We start from the raw sequence: 17249 nt of genomic DNA on the forward strand, positions 1-17249 counted from the left end.
TCATCACTTAAAGTCAAATATATTTACTAATAGAAAACTCATGTTCTTTTTTTTTAATGCATCAAAGTGGAAGGGGAATGGATAAAGTGGAAGGGGAAAATAACCATGAAGTGTATCTAAGAAAAAGGAATTCAATTCAAACCTGCATTTGCTAAAGTCTTTATTTTCTTCATATATTTTCCCTCCTTACTTATGAAGGTTTTAAAAATGTTAATGATTTTCTTCTTAATCTTCTTACCTTCTAAGAGGTAAAAAGCCAAAGAATTTAGCTGTGTCATATTTCTTACTATTTTATATTCTTCTGTGCCATTTCATTTACTACTGTGAGAAATAGGCTTCTATTTGTTCTAACTTCTTATAGTGCAAATGCTGTGGAAGGGAGCTGCATCAATTTTGTACACTCTGTGTTTGAATGTTTGAAAGTACAGCTGATTAAAGACATATGAAAAAATAAATTAATGTTTTTGCATATTATAAAGGATAGTGCTGTTTCTGAATGTGTGTGTATGTATATAAACAGCTTTTGAGATAATAATTTGCATGCCATACAATTCACCCATTTAAAGCATACAACAAAGTTTATTTCTTTTACAGGGAAAAAAAGATGTAACCCATATCTTTAACAACATCCTGAGAAGACAGATAGGCACTCGGAGTCCTACTGTGGAGTACATCAGTGCTCATCCTCATGTCCTGTTTATGCTCCTCAAAGGGTAGGTGCACGGTTTCCTTTAAAGTGGGTTTGAGTTTTAAAACGTTGTTAAAAGTACATAGCATTAGATTCACTTGAGATACAATCACTTCCCTTTTGGAATCACAATAAATGTATTTGCCATATTTGAAGTCAGCCCTCCAGGTTTATGTCTCCGTGATTACTTAGGCTGCAGCAAAATCTTTTAAATAAAGTTCCTTCTTCACTGCCTCTCTTTCCTCCACTTTCCTGTTATCTATACCTATTACATTATTGCCTGTGTTTCCCAATCTGCCCTTTTCCTGGCTGCCCATTTATCCTTTTTGCGTAAGACTGAATCCCCTCATTACACACAAACACACACACACACACACACACACACACACTATTCTTCCCACGGCTAGCATCTACTAAGATGACATGCTTCCACGTGTATGTATATGGGACCATAGGGCAGCCAAAAAACTAAAGCCTAGTCAGATAACAGATAATAGAATCCCCGATTATTACTTTTTATGTATACTCATTTATGAATATTTCATGAGCATTTTGAGGCTACCCTAACTCCTAAGACCAGAAATCTGGGTGTAGCAAGGCTTGGGGATAGCAGACTATCTTTTGCTTCCCCTTCCCTACCTTTCTGCTTTACCGTCTTGAACCTAGCATGCTGTTGCATACCTAGTCCATCTCATCTGTGTTCAATTCCCAAATCTTTTCTTGTACATTTTAAACATTTAACTATATCAGAATAATACATACCAATAGTTTAAAAATCAGATATATCAACAAACAGCAGCTCTTTGCCCCTTCTTTTCCAGTCCTCAGTCCCACTGCCCAAAGTGAACGACTTTCATCTTTTTTACTTCTTCATCTGATATTTACCTCTATATTACAAATAATGGGCTTTTACTAATCTTTTGATTTACCAATTAAAAAAAAATCTTTTAACTTTCTCATAGACTAGTTGACAATTTAGTTTCTCCACCATCACTGTTACTCCATTTTTCCCCCTCACCCTCCCAATGTACTTTATTACAATTTTTTATTTTATTAAAATCTCATTCATATTATATAGCTATGAAATATTTATTCATTGTTGAACAAAGTACTATTCTATGATTACTTTGTTTTTTGTGCAAAGTATTGTTTTTACTGGAGAATTAAAGTCTTTTGATTCTGGAAAGGGAAATATACATGTGTCATGTATTAGTTAGGGTTTCTAACAAAACTTAAGCTTTATAACAAATAGACCCCAAAATAGAGTGATCCAACTACAGGACAAGTTTATTTGTCACGTAATAGAGCAGGTCAGCAGGGGTTCCTTCAACATGTGGTTCCTAAGATCACTTTGTTGATTGCCATTTCAGCCCACAGGAAGGCAAAAATACATGGGAGAATTTATGAGCCAGGCCTGGAAATGGCTCACATTACTCCTACTCACATTCCGTTTGAGAGCACTTAGTCACTTGGCCCCTTAATTCTTAAGGGAACCTGAGAAATGTAGTCTAGTGCCCAAGAATTGAAGAATGGATTTCAGTGGACAGCTAACATTCTCTGTCACATTTTATTTCTTTGAAGATTTATTCCCTTTTGTTTTCTCTGTTCTCACTTTCTAGATCTCCTGTTAATCAAAGATAAATCTCTGGGATTGATTTCTTATCTCTTCTATTTTCCATTTCTGGGTCTTTTTGTTTTACTTGTCAGAGATGTTCTTAATTTTATCTTCTATTGAAGATAAACTCTACAAATTTTCCTTTCAGTAATGCTATTTTTAATTTATAATAACTTTTGTTTTGTTCTCTGATTATTGCTTTTTCTGGTCTCTTGCACTTCTTGGCTGTGACCCTTGGGCAAGTCACTGCTTCTTTCTAAGCTTCAGTTTCCTTATTGTTAAATAAGAGTAAAATTTGTGATATTACCTTTGCACTAAAATAATGTTGTGTTAAATGCCATTGACTATGCATTGTCAGACTGACCTGTGTTTTTAGAGTTCTGCTGTTTACTTGCTAAGACCTTGGGCAAGTTACCTAACTTCCTTAAGTCTTGGTTTCCTCACTGCAATATGAAGACGATAACAATACCTACTTCATTTAAGTAGGTCGTTATGAGTCTTCAGTGAGATAGTTCTTGCAGAGCATAGCACCAAGCACATGGTGCTCATAGATGCATAAGTGTCAGAATAATATTATAAAGGAAAGTGCTCTTTTCCAGCTCAGATAGATCTACAAGATTTAATAGGATGTGATCTGCATAGCTGGTCATTTGTAGATAAGGCTGAAATGACCAATTTGTACCTGCTTCTGGAGATTCTGATATGTTAAGCTAAAGCATTTGGCATTTTCCTGTAGGAAATGGGGAGCCATTGGAGAGTTTTGGGAAAAGAAGAATATCAGATTTGTGTTTCAGGAAGTGAAGATAAATTAATAGTCATTTGAAGTTAGTTTGTAAATAAATGATCCCTTGAGAATGCTGAAATGTCTTGTCCTAAAAATATAGTGGGGATCATGTCAGCTGATGCAGAAGAGTGGTGGTGTGGACAGTCTGAAACAGTATCTTTCACTGTGGGGTCACTGTGTGAAGGGGTGCAAGCAACTCCACATGCTTCATTCCTGGAGTGGCAATGATTGGTCTGGAGGATCTCCTTCCTGGAGCTGCTGTCACTGAATAACAGTCAGGTGATGGCAACTGTCTTGTATTTATTTTGTGCAAAGAACTGCATCAGATACGAGTGGCTCTGCTAAAGACATGGATTTAGTGTCTTCTTCCCAAGGAACTTATTGCTGTTAAGCTTTAAGAATTCAGATTAATGAAGCAGAAAAGCCATCCAATAAGTTACAAAGTATGGTTGTAGGGTAATTTTAAAGTAATTTCATTCCTTTTATGTATGGTATAATATACATATATACGTTTATACCTTCTATATGCTTTGTGGAAGATGTGAAAATTTAGCATAATGGGATATTTATTTTTTAAATTAACTTAGTGAAGAATTACAACTTATACTGAGGAAAACAACTTTATCTTCCCTTTCTAGAAATAATGAGATAGAACATAAGCAACTAATTCTAATTATTATTCATTAATAATTTAACTGCTGGAACATATTACAGATCTATAGTGAGCCTTTATTATTTGTGATGTGCACAGGATTCATTAGTGTGTAGTTGTCCCCTCTGTTTCTCTCACCGCCTCCCCCTCTTTCAGTGGAGAGAGTTGAGAAAAAAACCTGGTGATGGGAAGCCAGGCAAGGAAACTAGACTAAGCTAGGAGGTTATGTCCACTAGCACAAACAGGACTCAGAGGTGAGGAGAAAGGGATCAGAGGGAGAAAACCCACCAATACCAGGAGAGGGTTTGGGAGGTTTCATAGTGGAGACTTTAAAGTAGCTGCAGAGCGAATTAGAAGAGGAAACAGAGTTTGAGAAGTGGTGTAAGTTACAAAATGATAACTTTGAGAGACACATGATAAAGATTGGAATCTCTTTTAATAACTTTTTACTGCTGGATTATGTTTCTGATTCTGTAAAACATGTGAGGCCATGTTTTTTTTTTAAATTATGATTACATGTAAAGTTTACTGAGTATGAATAATCAGTATATCTTTATATATCTTTATTATATCTTTAATTATTTGAAAATGTGTCTCTGTCCTTTTTGGTGGTGAATTTTATGATGAATTCAAGTGGCTACTATTCTTTGACAAATTATTTGATGCAACAGATTATTCAATTTCTGAACAAACTATTAAGCTGATGTAAGTAGAAATTTTCCTTATATTTGAAATATGAACTCTTCTGTTCATTCATCATCTATATTTACAAATAATCCTGTTTTAATGGATAATTTGTAATAATTATATATCCTTTTTTCTGTATTTAAGAAAAAACTTAGTTTTTATGTATTTTCTGATATGTGGAAAAATAATTTTGAATCATTTACTTAAAATGCTACTTTCTTAATGTATAGATTTCTAAGACTCCATTTCCATGTAATTATAGCACACAATGGAAAAATAGGAATTGTTTATTTTAAGCATAACTCCCTCAATTCTGATTCATCAGGAAAGTTTTATAAAATGTCTTTCCATTTTTTCTAAAAAGTTAATCATTAGTTTAGTTTGTAAGACTGAAACTGCTAATTACTTCATTTATTAGGGTCTTCAATAATAATAATAGTAATAATAGCACTAATAATAGTAAGTAATAGTAATAGTAGTAGGTAACATAGTACTTACTACATGTCAGGTCCTGCCGTGTATTTATATAATAGTCCTGTGGGTAGTTATTGTTATTGTTGTTGTTCTTGTTATTATACCCATTTTATCAATGTGAATATTACAACCCAGAGAGGTTAAGTAACTTATCCAAAGTCACATAGCTAGTATGATTTAAACTCTAGTAGTGTGGCTCCAGAATCTGCACTCTCAGAACAACTGAGTCTTCAAGCAGTCTTCAAACAGTGAGAAGAGATAACTCATTACAACTTGTTTTTTTACCAGTATATTCTATGGGAGCACAGATGAAGAAGCCATGATCTCTGCTTGGGATGTCAAAAATGAAGCAGGTCTTAAAGTAGAAAATTGCCAAATGGACACAGAGAGTAGAAAGATTAGGTACCTTCCATGCAAAGGCATAGAGGCATCAAAATGCACAATATGTTTGAAGGATGACAAGGATTCTGATGCAATTGGAGCCAAGTATGAATGGAAAGTAGGGATGGGGATAAAGCTGGAAAGGCTAATACCAGGTTATGAAGTCTTTCATGTCCTACTAAGGAGTCTGAAGGTTATTCTACAGGCAACATGGAACCACTCAATGACTAGATGTGATGAGTTCTGGTGGCAATATGGAAAATGGCTTGGAGAGTTGGGGGTCTGAGATTCCAGCTTGGAAGAGTCCAAGCAAGAGATAATTAGGGCCAGAACTTCAGTGGTGATATTGGAAATGAAGAGGAGCAGATATTTTTTAAACTTTATTTTCTGATTCAAAGAAATATATGTTTATTATCTAAAAATTCAAACATTTTAGTAATGTATAATATAGAAAAGGAGAGCATACCTTAATTTCTCCCAAAGAACCTGTTGTCAAAATTTGGTGATGACTCCTCTGGTTTTTACTCTCTATTATAATGATTCTTCTTGTATTTTTTAACCCACCTTTAAACTCATTTCTTCACATCCTGTTTTGTAGATACCATTTATTGAGTGCTTGCTATGTGCCAGATATTGCATTCAATGTCTTTTCTTATGTTATTTCATTTAATCCTTCTAGTGTACTGTGAGGACTATGTATTCTTACCATTTTACGGATGAGGAAATTGAAACTTAGAGTTAAGTTTATTGGTCAAGATTATACAGCTAATAAATGACAGAGCAAAGTTTTCAATCCAGATCTGATTTTAAGTCCCATCTTCTTTACCTTTAATATACCCTTAATAAGATTTGAGGACCCTCCAGATGGGAAGGAAGAGGGAAATAGAGAAGGCCCTGGCGACAGGGTATACAACAGGAAGACAATGGAACCATTGTTCCGGAATCACAACTTTACCCATTATCATTTTCTAGGTTATCTTGAAGTGCTAGAGGTTTAGCCCTTTATTAAAGGCCAGAATTTTTACTGAATTATCTCTTGTAAAATTGAAAAGTTGGGACATAACTTATTGGTACATTCATACATCAAACAGTAATGTTATTTAGGGATATGATAGTAACGTGCTGTATTGAACCTATGTCTAACCATAAAGAATGTAAGACAGATTAAAAAAAAAAGAAAAAAAAAGAATGTAAGACAGAAAGAAATTGATTCTAGTCTATCAGGGAGAATCAACAAATATGAGAAACAAAACATGGTTAAAGGATTTAGAGCCCATATTTTATGAAAAGATTATTGAAAAGGACTTTCTTACCCAACAAACTTTTCTCCTAGCCCATGCAAGTGACATTCAAGGGTACTGAGGGAACTTGAGGATGAGATCACTAAACTGCTATCAGTGATCCATAAGGAACCACTGCTAGAGGAAGATATTCCAGAAGTCCAATATTAAAATAATAAATTTCTCCCACTAATCTTATTTTAAAAATTTTATTGCAAAAAGTTTCAAACATACTCAAAAGTAGAAAGTACAAAGAAATCCCATGTACCCATCACCCAGCCTTAACAACCATCGTTATTTTGCTGTGTTCATTTCATCTACTTTCCTAAAACCCCCTCTCTTTTTTTCTTTTCTTTTTTTTTTTGGCTGGAGTATTTTTTTTTAATTCTTACTTTTTATTGAAGTGTAGTCAATTTACAGTGTTAGTTTCAGGTGTACGGCAAAGTGACTTAGTGTTTTTTATATATATATATATATATATATATATATATATATATATATATATATATATACATACACACACACACACACACACACACACATATACATATATATGTATTTTTTATTTATCTTTCTGTCCCCTCTTGTCCTTCTCCCTCTCCCTCTTCTTCCTAATTCCTCCTCCTCCTCACCCCCGTATCCCTGTAGTATCATTATGGACTAGCGGATTTAGTATTTTTCCATATATCTTATAGCTGCACACTTCTGGGCATATATCCAGATAAAACTACAACTTGAAAAGGTATATGCATCCCAATATTCATAGCAGCACCATTTACAATAGCCAAGACATGGAAGCAACCTAAATGTCCATTGACAGATGAATGGATAAAGAAGATGTGGTATGTGTATGTATATGTACACACACACATATGCACGCTCAATGGAATATTACTTGGTCATAAAAAAGAAATAATGCCATTTGCAGCAACACGGATGGACCTAGAGATCACCATACTAAGTGAAGTAAGTCAAAGACAAATATATGATACTACTTATATGTGGAATTTTAAAAAGATGATACAAATGAACTTATGTACAAATCAGAAATAGACTCGCAGACATAGAAAATGAACTATGGTTACTAAAGGGGAAAGGGGTGGGGGATAGGGGTAAATTAGGTGTTTGGGATTAACATATACACACTACTATATATAATAGATAAATAACACAGAACTACTGTATAGCACAGGGAACTATATTTAATATCTTGTAATAACCTATAATGGAAAAGAATCTGAAAAAGAATATATATCTATAATTGAATCACTTTGTTATACACCTGAAACTAACACATTATAAATCAACTATACTTCAATTAAAAATTTTAAAAGCTTAAAAAAATTGATGCTCGATTATCCATCTGTGGCCTCTTCAAGTTGACCCAGGCCCTTTTAATATCACTACCATTAGTTTGTGAGAGTTTCCTTGCTTTCTGGTGCAAGATATAATAGTCCCATCTTGTACATTTCCTAACACAGACCTAGAATTAGCCATTTCTACCCAGGACTCTTGCTCCTTTTGGTGATAAATGTTTCTTAGAGTCTATAATCCAGATGCTAGGGATGCTCACTGACATTGGATTGTTGTCGCATCTCAGCCTTTTCAGTGGATGGAGTTAGCTCATTATTTTCAAGGTAAGCAAATGTTTCTAGATTATAAGCAAGATTTCTTGACTATATTGAGGCCAAGTGTTTGTTGAACAGCATTTTACAAAACTTTTCCTAGCGCTAGCTGACACTGTTTTGCTTCCAGCAATAAGTCATTTTCCCCCTTACATAACATAATCTGTGTTCTTAAGTTGAGATATTCTTGACACAAGATCTTTCTTCTAACCATTTTCTGTGTAATGATTATTGTAGCTCCCTGCTGTTACATTTTGACTTTCATTAAACTTGAAACAGATCTTGTATGCTGTTATTATTTGGATAAGCATGCACATGAAGTAGCGTGCCACACTGACACACTCCAGACTATATGATCCAAACTAAGAATAGGAAGGAAGATATAATTCAGTTCTATAAAATAGTGGTTCAACATAGATTGGATTAACCTTTATTGGCAACTGCTATTAAGTTAGTCATTATGGAGAACATAGTGATTTGTCATAGTCTTTGTCCTTGAGAATCTTATCCACAAGTAGAATAGAATAGATGATATAAATACTGATTCTTTGCCAAACCTAAGGATATTAATATTATTGGGATTTGAAACTTCAGATGGGCTTAACTTTTGGAGCATTTCTTTATATAGTAGGCAATAAACTATCAAAAGTCAGTATCTTGGAAGGTAGTCAGGTTGAAATGATGTATGTGAATTACAGATCCCTTAAAGAGTACTGAGGAAAACTAGGAATTTCTTTATATATCCCAACTTATTCCTAACTTTAAGAAGTTGTCATCTCAGAGAATAACATTTCCACTCTTGTGTACAAACTACTGGGATGGAATGATAAGTATTCTGACCCCAAGGAGTATTTTTTAAAATATTTTCTTGGTTCTCAAGAATAGTCAGTGCATCAAAGATGGTTCTAATATACTTCACCAAATGAAAAGAAAAAGAACTAATTATATACAAAAGTTCAAATAAAAACTTTTTGTAGATAGTCTCAGTTTGACAGTTGAATTAAGAAATGAGAAGATGTTGGCTAGAGACCATACAGCTTTGTCTATAAGCTGAAGTTTGTGTCTCATTAGAGTCCTCTAGTATTAAGAATTTTAGTCAGAGTTTGAAGTTTGTTAAATTCATTATATGCTTTTGTGAAAAACATTATGCTAGGCACTCTTCAGAGACTGGGGTAGGGATTGGGGGAAGGTAACAATAAATAAGACATGGATACTATATGGAGACTCTGGTAGAGGAGGAGAGGGGAAGCTAGTAGGATAAGTAAAACATATCCTCAGAAATTAAGTTGTTTGTAATGAGGTAAAGAAAGCGGATTTACAACAACCTACTGCAATGTAGTATAGAACAGATTGAGAAGAGTGCTCAAGTGGAATTACAGACAAGCTGTTGTAGAAGGATGAGGGAGGGGAGAGTGATTCTGAATGGTAGGTGATGGGAAACACTTCAAGGAGGAGGTGGCATTTGAACTAAGTATTGAAAAATGAGAGAGAATCTTAGAAGTGGAAACTTAAGGAGAAGGGCATTCTAGGTTGAGAGAATGACATAACCCCAAGGAATTAAGGGATGTGATGGAAGATGAAATTGAGAAGTTTAAAGCAAAATAAGTCCATAAATATTTTACTAATAAGTCTGGATTTTAATTGCCTGTCTCTTAAGTTCTTTCTCTTGGTCAACAGTCTTCATTTTCTATTTTCTTAAGTACCCTGTCATTAAACGGCAGTGTTTTCTCCATCACATTTCAGGAAACATACCCCTCTTTATAGCATCTTTAATAAAACCCACCTTATAACTCTTCCATGTGTACCAATAGGCTGATTTTCAAATTCTTCTAAGAAAAATTGCAAGCACTATAAATTGGTATTTTTAAAGTATTCTGCAAAGAATCATGCCCATCTGAACGTATTAGCATTTAATGTTAATATGAATTTTTCAGGGAATATTCGGATGATAACAAAAATGAATAAATATCACCCTAGTTTAATGAATTCTCTTAAATACCTTTGGCTTGCAGAGCTGCTGGTTCTTTCCTTGGAGCCTTTGCACAGTTAGTCTCTGCCTGGAGCATCTTGCTCCTTCCCTGACCACTCAGACTAAAGTAAAGCAAATCAAGTAGTCACACACTATAGGGTGCCCATTTTAGTGTCTTCAGTTTCACAGCACTGAAATACATGAAATTATCTTCTCATTGTTCATAGTCCGTCTCCTCCCCTTCCAGATGCATTCTTACTAAAATGTGAACGCTAGGAAAGGCAGTGACCTTGTCTGCTTACTGCTGTATCCCCAGCGTCTGGAGTAGTGCCAGGCACATTGTAAATATTCCTTGGGTATTGAATGAGTGGTGTTTGAATGAACTGTGACAAATGGTATCTGAGTTTTTATTAACAGCAGTATTGAAATGGTTCTTTTGATTCCATTAATATCATTTTGTTAATAGGATAACATAATTCTCTATTTCTGTCTCGTTTCTGCTTTAGATATGAAGCCCCACAGATTGCCTTACGTTGTGGGATTATGCTGAGAGAATGTATTCGACATGAACCACTTGCCAAAATCATCCTCTTTTCTAATCAGTTCAGAGATTTCTTTAAGTATGTGGAGTTGTCAACGTTTGATATTGCTTCAGATGCCTTTGCTACTTTTAAGGTAATTTTTTTTCTTAATCAGCTGGGTCATTTAGTTTCAGCATTTAGTCATTTGGCCTCTGAAGAGGCAGTTTAATTTTAAAAACCAGAAAATTATATTCCTTAGGCCTGAGCATAGCCAACTGTGTACAATGTGGATCATAGGAGGACTCAGTAAATAGAACGCAGTCTGTTAGACCCATTTTCACATTACGAAAAAAGCAACTCAGAATGCTTGTCATAAGTTCATATGAAGTGAATTCCAATATATAAGTGAAAGAGGAATTTGCAGTACTCTGTGTATAGCGTGCTTTCATTTATGCTAAAAGCAAAGGGTGTAAGCTGCCACTTAAAGTGTACATGCACGGAATCCTCTGGAAGGGTATCTGGGAAACAGTAACAGTGGTTACTCCAAGGAAAGGCCCTGGGAAGGGAGATGGACAGCTACATCTTTGGGTATGAAGGAATCACATTATTTTATCAGTGTAATTTTAAATTCCCATATGGTGAAACAAAATACTAATATATAATCACCTATATTTTTATAAGCTTATTACCTACTGTGTTATATAGGAAATAAATTTAATCTAACTTAATTTTTATTAAAAATTTTAAAACTATTAAAATACATATACCACAGAATTTATGATGGTTAATTTTTTATGTGCAGTTCAGTAGTGTTAAGTATATTCATATTGTTGTGCAACCAATCTGGAGAATTTTTTTATCTTGCAAAACTGAAACTGTTATCTTTATACTTATTAAACAACAACTCCATTTCCCAAGCCCTCCAGCCCCTGGCAACCACCGTTCTACTTTCTGTTTCTGAGTCTGACCATCCAAAAGAAGATCAAAGAGCATATTAGAAATAGTGTAGCTAATTTGCAAACTGAAATGCTAGAACTTGTACATCCAGTAAATCATGACGCATTCAAAATTTCTATTTTAGAAAACCATGTACTTATTCGTATGCTTCTGCTATTATTTAATTTATTTTGAAATCAGTATCAGTGTCTATAGCATGTTCATTTTTCAATAATGGCAAATCTTTATCCTGCAAGGGCAGATCAAAGTGTTAGAAACAGCAAAAAGCTATTTGACATCCCAGTTAGTGGATAAAGTGAGTGATGAAGAAAGTTAGAACTGTTTTGGGTTTTGGTGATAATAATTACAATGATAATAAAAATAAATTTCAAAATGACTAAAACAGAGTGATTTTCTTTAGTGTCTCCAAATTAACCCTGGCGGCCATTTTAGAAGAGGAATTCCAACAATACTCTAAGCTGATGTTGTAATAGCATCATTGAAAAAAATAGGTTTTCAAGTTAATTATAAAACAGACAAGACTCATTTAAATGTATATATGCAAATTCATTTCTTTAAAGGCATTTTAGCAATTTATTTGTTCTAGTTACATAATTCCAAATTTACTTAATTCTTTCTTTCAGGATATAAATATAAATTTTTACTTAATTATAATCCATGTGTGACATTTTATTTTTATACATTATTTTAAATACATATTCAACAACATTGACATAGTTCATATACTAATATTAAAGTATACTTTATGTGCATGGTTTGAAAGTTGCCTCTGACCTAGATGATAAATAGTCCTTTGTAACAGCTCTCCAGCAGTGGAGAAAGGTGAAAGCAGTTGTTTTTTGTGCCCAAAGCTACATATTATATGTAGACAAGGAATTTACTGGTCCTGTTCTGAGAAGGTTCCTTAAATCTATTAAAAGGTATGTTAGATCACATGGTGGCAGAATAACGGTTGTACAGTGGCTACAGATGAGCCCCCCCAAGAGTAAATCTAGAACACATGTAGGAGGGGCGTTGGTGCATCAAATAAGAAGAATGACATTTAACACTGAGGATGGTACCATTTCTTTCTGGCAAATATCTTTCCCTAAACAACTAAGGAGATGTTTTCTATTAATAGATACTGTGTCCCATTTTTCCCCCTTTTCTATCAGATGACTCTGCTGTCATGGAAACTAATTCCTTTTTTAAAAAGCTGTAAATAAGACTTCACAAATAACTGTAAACATAGAACAACTCTAATGGAGGGGAGAAGCAAATGCAAATAAGTATTTTTGAAAATTTCCCCAAAGATTTTTTTCAGCATTTAATAGGATTAACTATACTTGATGATAATGTCTCTCATGTTTGGCCCAATTCAATTTTCAGCACAATATTGAATCACAAAAATAATAATGTTTTGATTTGTATTTGAGCGTATTTTCCATTGAACTTAAGTCCTTGAAAATCTAAATAACCATAAAAAGTTTCTTAGTAAGCTGATATTGAAAATGCCAGTTTTCTATATTTTACCAAAATGCTGTGATTAATGTAATGACCATAAGTCACTGTTTTGTTTTGTTTTGTTTTGTTTTGTTTTTAAGTAGCTGGTTTCAAGGAGATTTGTTTGTTTGTTTGGTTTTATTTCAGTTTTGGCTTTTGTTTTTAACCTCTTAGACTTAACCTTTTTGTTTTGAGCTGCATGTTGACTGTTGCCCAGTTTAATCATTAATATTTTAACATTGTTGGTTTTTTTGTCATGGTATTGTATACAAATTGTCCTTTCCCTAAAAGGATTCCTTACAAGCACAGTCTCTTTCCTCCCTCCAAGAATTGACATAAGAAGTGGTTTGAATTTCATCTCTCTCTGCACCTGATTAGCTGTATGTCCTTGAGCAAGTTGGTTAACATTTGAGTTTCATTTTCTTCACCTATGAGGTGAGGAAAATCATCCCCATTTTTGAAGAGTTGTGAAGATTAGAAATAACATATGTAAGGTGCTCCATACACTGTCCAGCACGTGGTAAACCCTCAGCAAACGCAGCTGCTGCTGGCTGATGGAGTGGCATGTCCCTGCCACTGAGTGTGTCTCTGTCACTTTATACCCCGAGTTCTCCCAAGCTGTGTAGAATTCACTAGAATATCAATATCAGGTTTTTTTGGTATAATACTTAGACTGTTAGAACCTAGTCCTGTCAAAACAGAATTGTTAGGAGGTGGGATGAAAGAGTACACTATTTCAAATGATTTTTTAAATTTTTTAAATGCTTTAAAATTTGAATGTTATTTTTCTTTGCAATTTTCTGCTTTTTCTTTTTTAGGTGGGATCCTAGTTTTTCCCCACTCAGTTATTTGATCTATAATAATGCAACAACTGTATTTGTCTATGTATTGTGTGTATATATGCATGCATGTTATATGTGTGTGTATATATATATATATATATATATATATATATATATATATATATATGCATAGTCCCTCCAGTTTTGTGCATACATTTATTTTGTATTTAAATTTGAGGGTATATCTATGTGTATGTAATGTATACACACTCAAGTGTAAGAGTGTGTGCACAAATCACTTATTGGCTGTATCATCATACACATGTGCTGGAGGAATTCTACCCTACCATGCTGTATTTTCTATTACTGGATTTTAGTTATTTTTCCCCTTAGAATTGGAAGGAGCTGCTACTAGCAGAACTCCCTCCTTATTCCTCTTTCTTTGCTGTACCACTAATGTACAGTGCAAGGAAAGTCTTTCCAGGAAGCACTCATCTGCAACGTGCTCTTTCCATTGCTGCCATCGCTGCAGGTGCAGGGCCTGAGGCCATGGGAGGCTGCAGTCCTCGCACTCAAGGCTGACGACTGTCCTAAGAGTGCAGAACTCCACGGGTGCAGCAATCCAGTGTCTGCCGCAGCCCATGGAGAGAGCCTCTTTCTAACCTGGGTCAGCTCAGAAAATCACTGATACTGCTCAGGAGATTGGGGAAGAGAATATCTGAAAACTAGGCATCTTAAATATCCACTTAAAAAAGATTAGGGACCTCCAAGGATGCTGTGGAACTACCTTACTCTCTCAGGGATCCCCTGATATAGGAACTAGTTTGAATTTTGACCTCGGACAGACCAAAAATGAATTCATTAGAGGGTTTTTCTGTTTTAAAATTCCAGTTCCAGGACAGTACTTGATGTTCTACTAGGAAAAAAAGTACCATGTTTCCATTGAGAGACTCACTGGTCAATCAAGTTGTGATAATAAGTAATAGGAAATGAAATGAATAGCCAGTCTCATTATTTGTGAACTTGAAAATTGCAGTGCAAAATGCTTTAAATATTTAAATTTTTATTGAAAGGGAAGTAAGTGGATTTTACCATTGCTGCCTTCTTTTTCTCTGTGAGGTAATGTTCTGTATCTTCTATATATGCATTTAGGAAGGTTTAATTAAATATGTATTAAAGTATAAGAATTTATTTTGGAAAACTTTAACATTCTTGTTAGGTTTTTAATTAAATTCTGCATGGTACCTGGAACAGGGTATTTAGCCTTTAAGCATATAAAAAGGATTAGCTGAGGCTTGTTTTCTTTCAACGTCAAGGTGAATTAAGGATATAATTGAGTTGTGAGTTGAGAGGCAAATGTTCCTTTATGCTTGTTTTGTTCAGTTTTCTGAGAGTTATGTCTGTAATTAGATCAGGCTACTTGTATTCAACTTTGAAAGGGCACATTGTGCTACTTAGTAACTGCACGACACTTCATAGCCCATTAACCCAAGAGCAGGACAGTGCTGAGATGGCAGTTTAATGTCATTCTTGTGCTTCCCAGCATCCTAGGCACATCTCTTTTAAAAGCGATTAAGGAAAAAAACTAAAGGTTAATCATTGGAAATCTGTTAACTTGTGAGATATGGTTTTAGACCATTCCTTTTTAAAAAGTGGTTATTAATGACATTTTTAAAACAGCATCATAAACTTTATTTGAATATTTATTATCTCATATACACAATACAGAATTATGGCTTGAAGAAATATACTATAAACTTGTCTCTTAGGTGACATTTGTTTCACTAGTTAAATTATTTCTATAATATAATGATATGAATTTAAAGCACTCGGTTGTTTTAACATGAAACAAATTGTTATTTTACATGTTAAACTAAAAATGGAAATAATTTTGTGATGTAAATGCAAATATTCTTTTGAAATGTTCATGTTTCAAATTAATGAACTTATAAAATCTCAGAAGGAAAAGAAAGATTTGTAAAGTGTATTAACTATAGTAAAGTTTTTTCACTTGACTGTTCTTCTTCTAGGATTTACTAACCAGACATAAAGTTTTGGTAGCAGACTTCTTAGAACAAAATTATGACACTGTGAGTACAAGTCATTTTTAAGTCTTCATCTCATTCTTTCTTGCTTCCTCTCCCTCCCTCTTAGATCTATGAGCACTTAATCCTATTTATGAAACACAATTGAAACCAACCATAGGCTCAGTTTTTTTATTACCTGGAAACCAGGTCATCAGGAAACTTTAAGGAAGACAGAGGATGGCAGGAGATGAAGGCTTTCTTGTTTTCACATCTCTTCCTGCTATTGTGCTCTGGTGCTCCAGGAAGCAACTAGAACCTGCTCACTCCGATCCTGACTTAAGAGCATCCATGTTGCCCTTGAGAGGCCATAGGTAACCCCAAATGGAAGCTCACCCCACCCTTACTAAAGTGAATTATTTTACGTGGTCACTAAGTAGTTTTATTTACTAATAGGAATATCAAAATACATATCTGTCTTCCAGCTCCCTTCTCTAAGGGTGAATCCAACTCATCCTTTTGATACTCAGCCATAACTGTTACTGAACCAAACGTGGGTCCACTCGCCCAACATGCAGCAAAGCCAATCTGCTGACACCGATTGTGGTGAAGGAAACTTCAGTTTATTGCAGGGCTCAGCAAGGAGTGTGGGGCAGCTAATGCTCAAAAGGCCCGAATCCCCAGTGGTTTTCAGGGAAGGATTTTTAAAGGCAACATTAAAGATAAGGGTTGTGGGGGTGCCTGATCAGCTTGTGGACTTCTGATTGGTTGGTGGATGTGACAGGGTGGTATTTCAGGGGTTAACATCATCAACCTTTTGGTTCCAGCCAGTATGCGGTCTGTGTGCTTATGCTTGTCAGTGTGCAGTTAACTCCTCCCACCTGGTGGGGGTTTTAGTGTCTGCAGAACAACTCAAGGGTATGGCTCAGGATGTTACCTCTAGACCTTCAGGAGGAACTAAGGGTCCTTGATGTTGTTTTATGGTTAAACTATTACTTTGTCTTGCTTGACTGTTTTCCTTTGCTTCTGCTTTTTCTCACTTCTCTGATTAAATTTGCTCCTTGGAACTTGGGGGGAGCCTAAGAAGCTAAAGCTTTTCTACAAACAAGAGGTGGGGGACTCGGGGGGGTGTGTCCCTGGGAAGGCCCCTCAGGGTCCTGCTGGGATTCACAGTGTGACTCTTCTGGGAAGCTTTCCCTAGTCCCCCACCCCTGAACACACACGCATACATGCACACACGCACACACGCACAACACACACACTAACTCACTCTTTCTCTCTCTTTCTCTCTCCCCCCTCCGTCACTCTCTTCTCTCCCACACATTTTT

At 35.0% G+C, this 17249-nt stretch overlaps 1 protein-coding gene across 4 annotated transcripts in view; it reads left to right on the forward strand.

Moving 5' to 3' along the window:
• CAB39L (calcium binding protein 39 like) overlaps window positions 1-17249 on the forward strand; it is an 86842-nt gene that overhangs the window by 55721 nt on the left and 13872 nt on the right. For all 4 annotated transcript variants that reach the window (XM_010951419.3, XM_045514059.2, XM_045514061.2 and 1 more), the window contains 3 exons: window positions 595-713; window positions 10662-10830; window positions 15928-15987. In XM_010951419.3, coding sequence (XP_010949721.1) covers window positions 595-713; window positions 10662-10830; window positions 15928-15987 — 348 coding nt within the window. The remainder of the gene's footprint in view (window positions 1-594; window positions 714-10661; window positions 10831-15927; window positions 15988-17249) is intronic.

Source organism: Camelus bactrianus, chromosome 14 (assembly GCF_048773025.1).
Source record: "Camelus bactrianus isolate YW-2024 breed Bactrian camel chromosome 14, ASM4877302v1, whole genome shotgun sequence".
NCBI lineage: Eukaryota > Metazoa > Chordata > Mammalia > Artiodactyla > Camelidae > Camelus > Camelus bactrianus.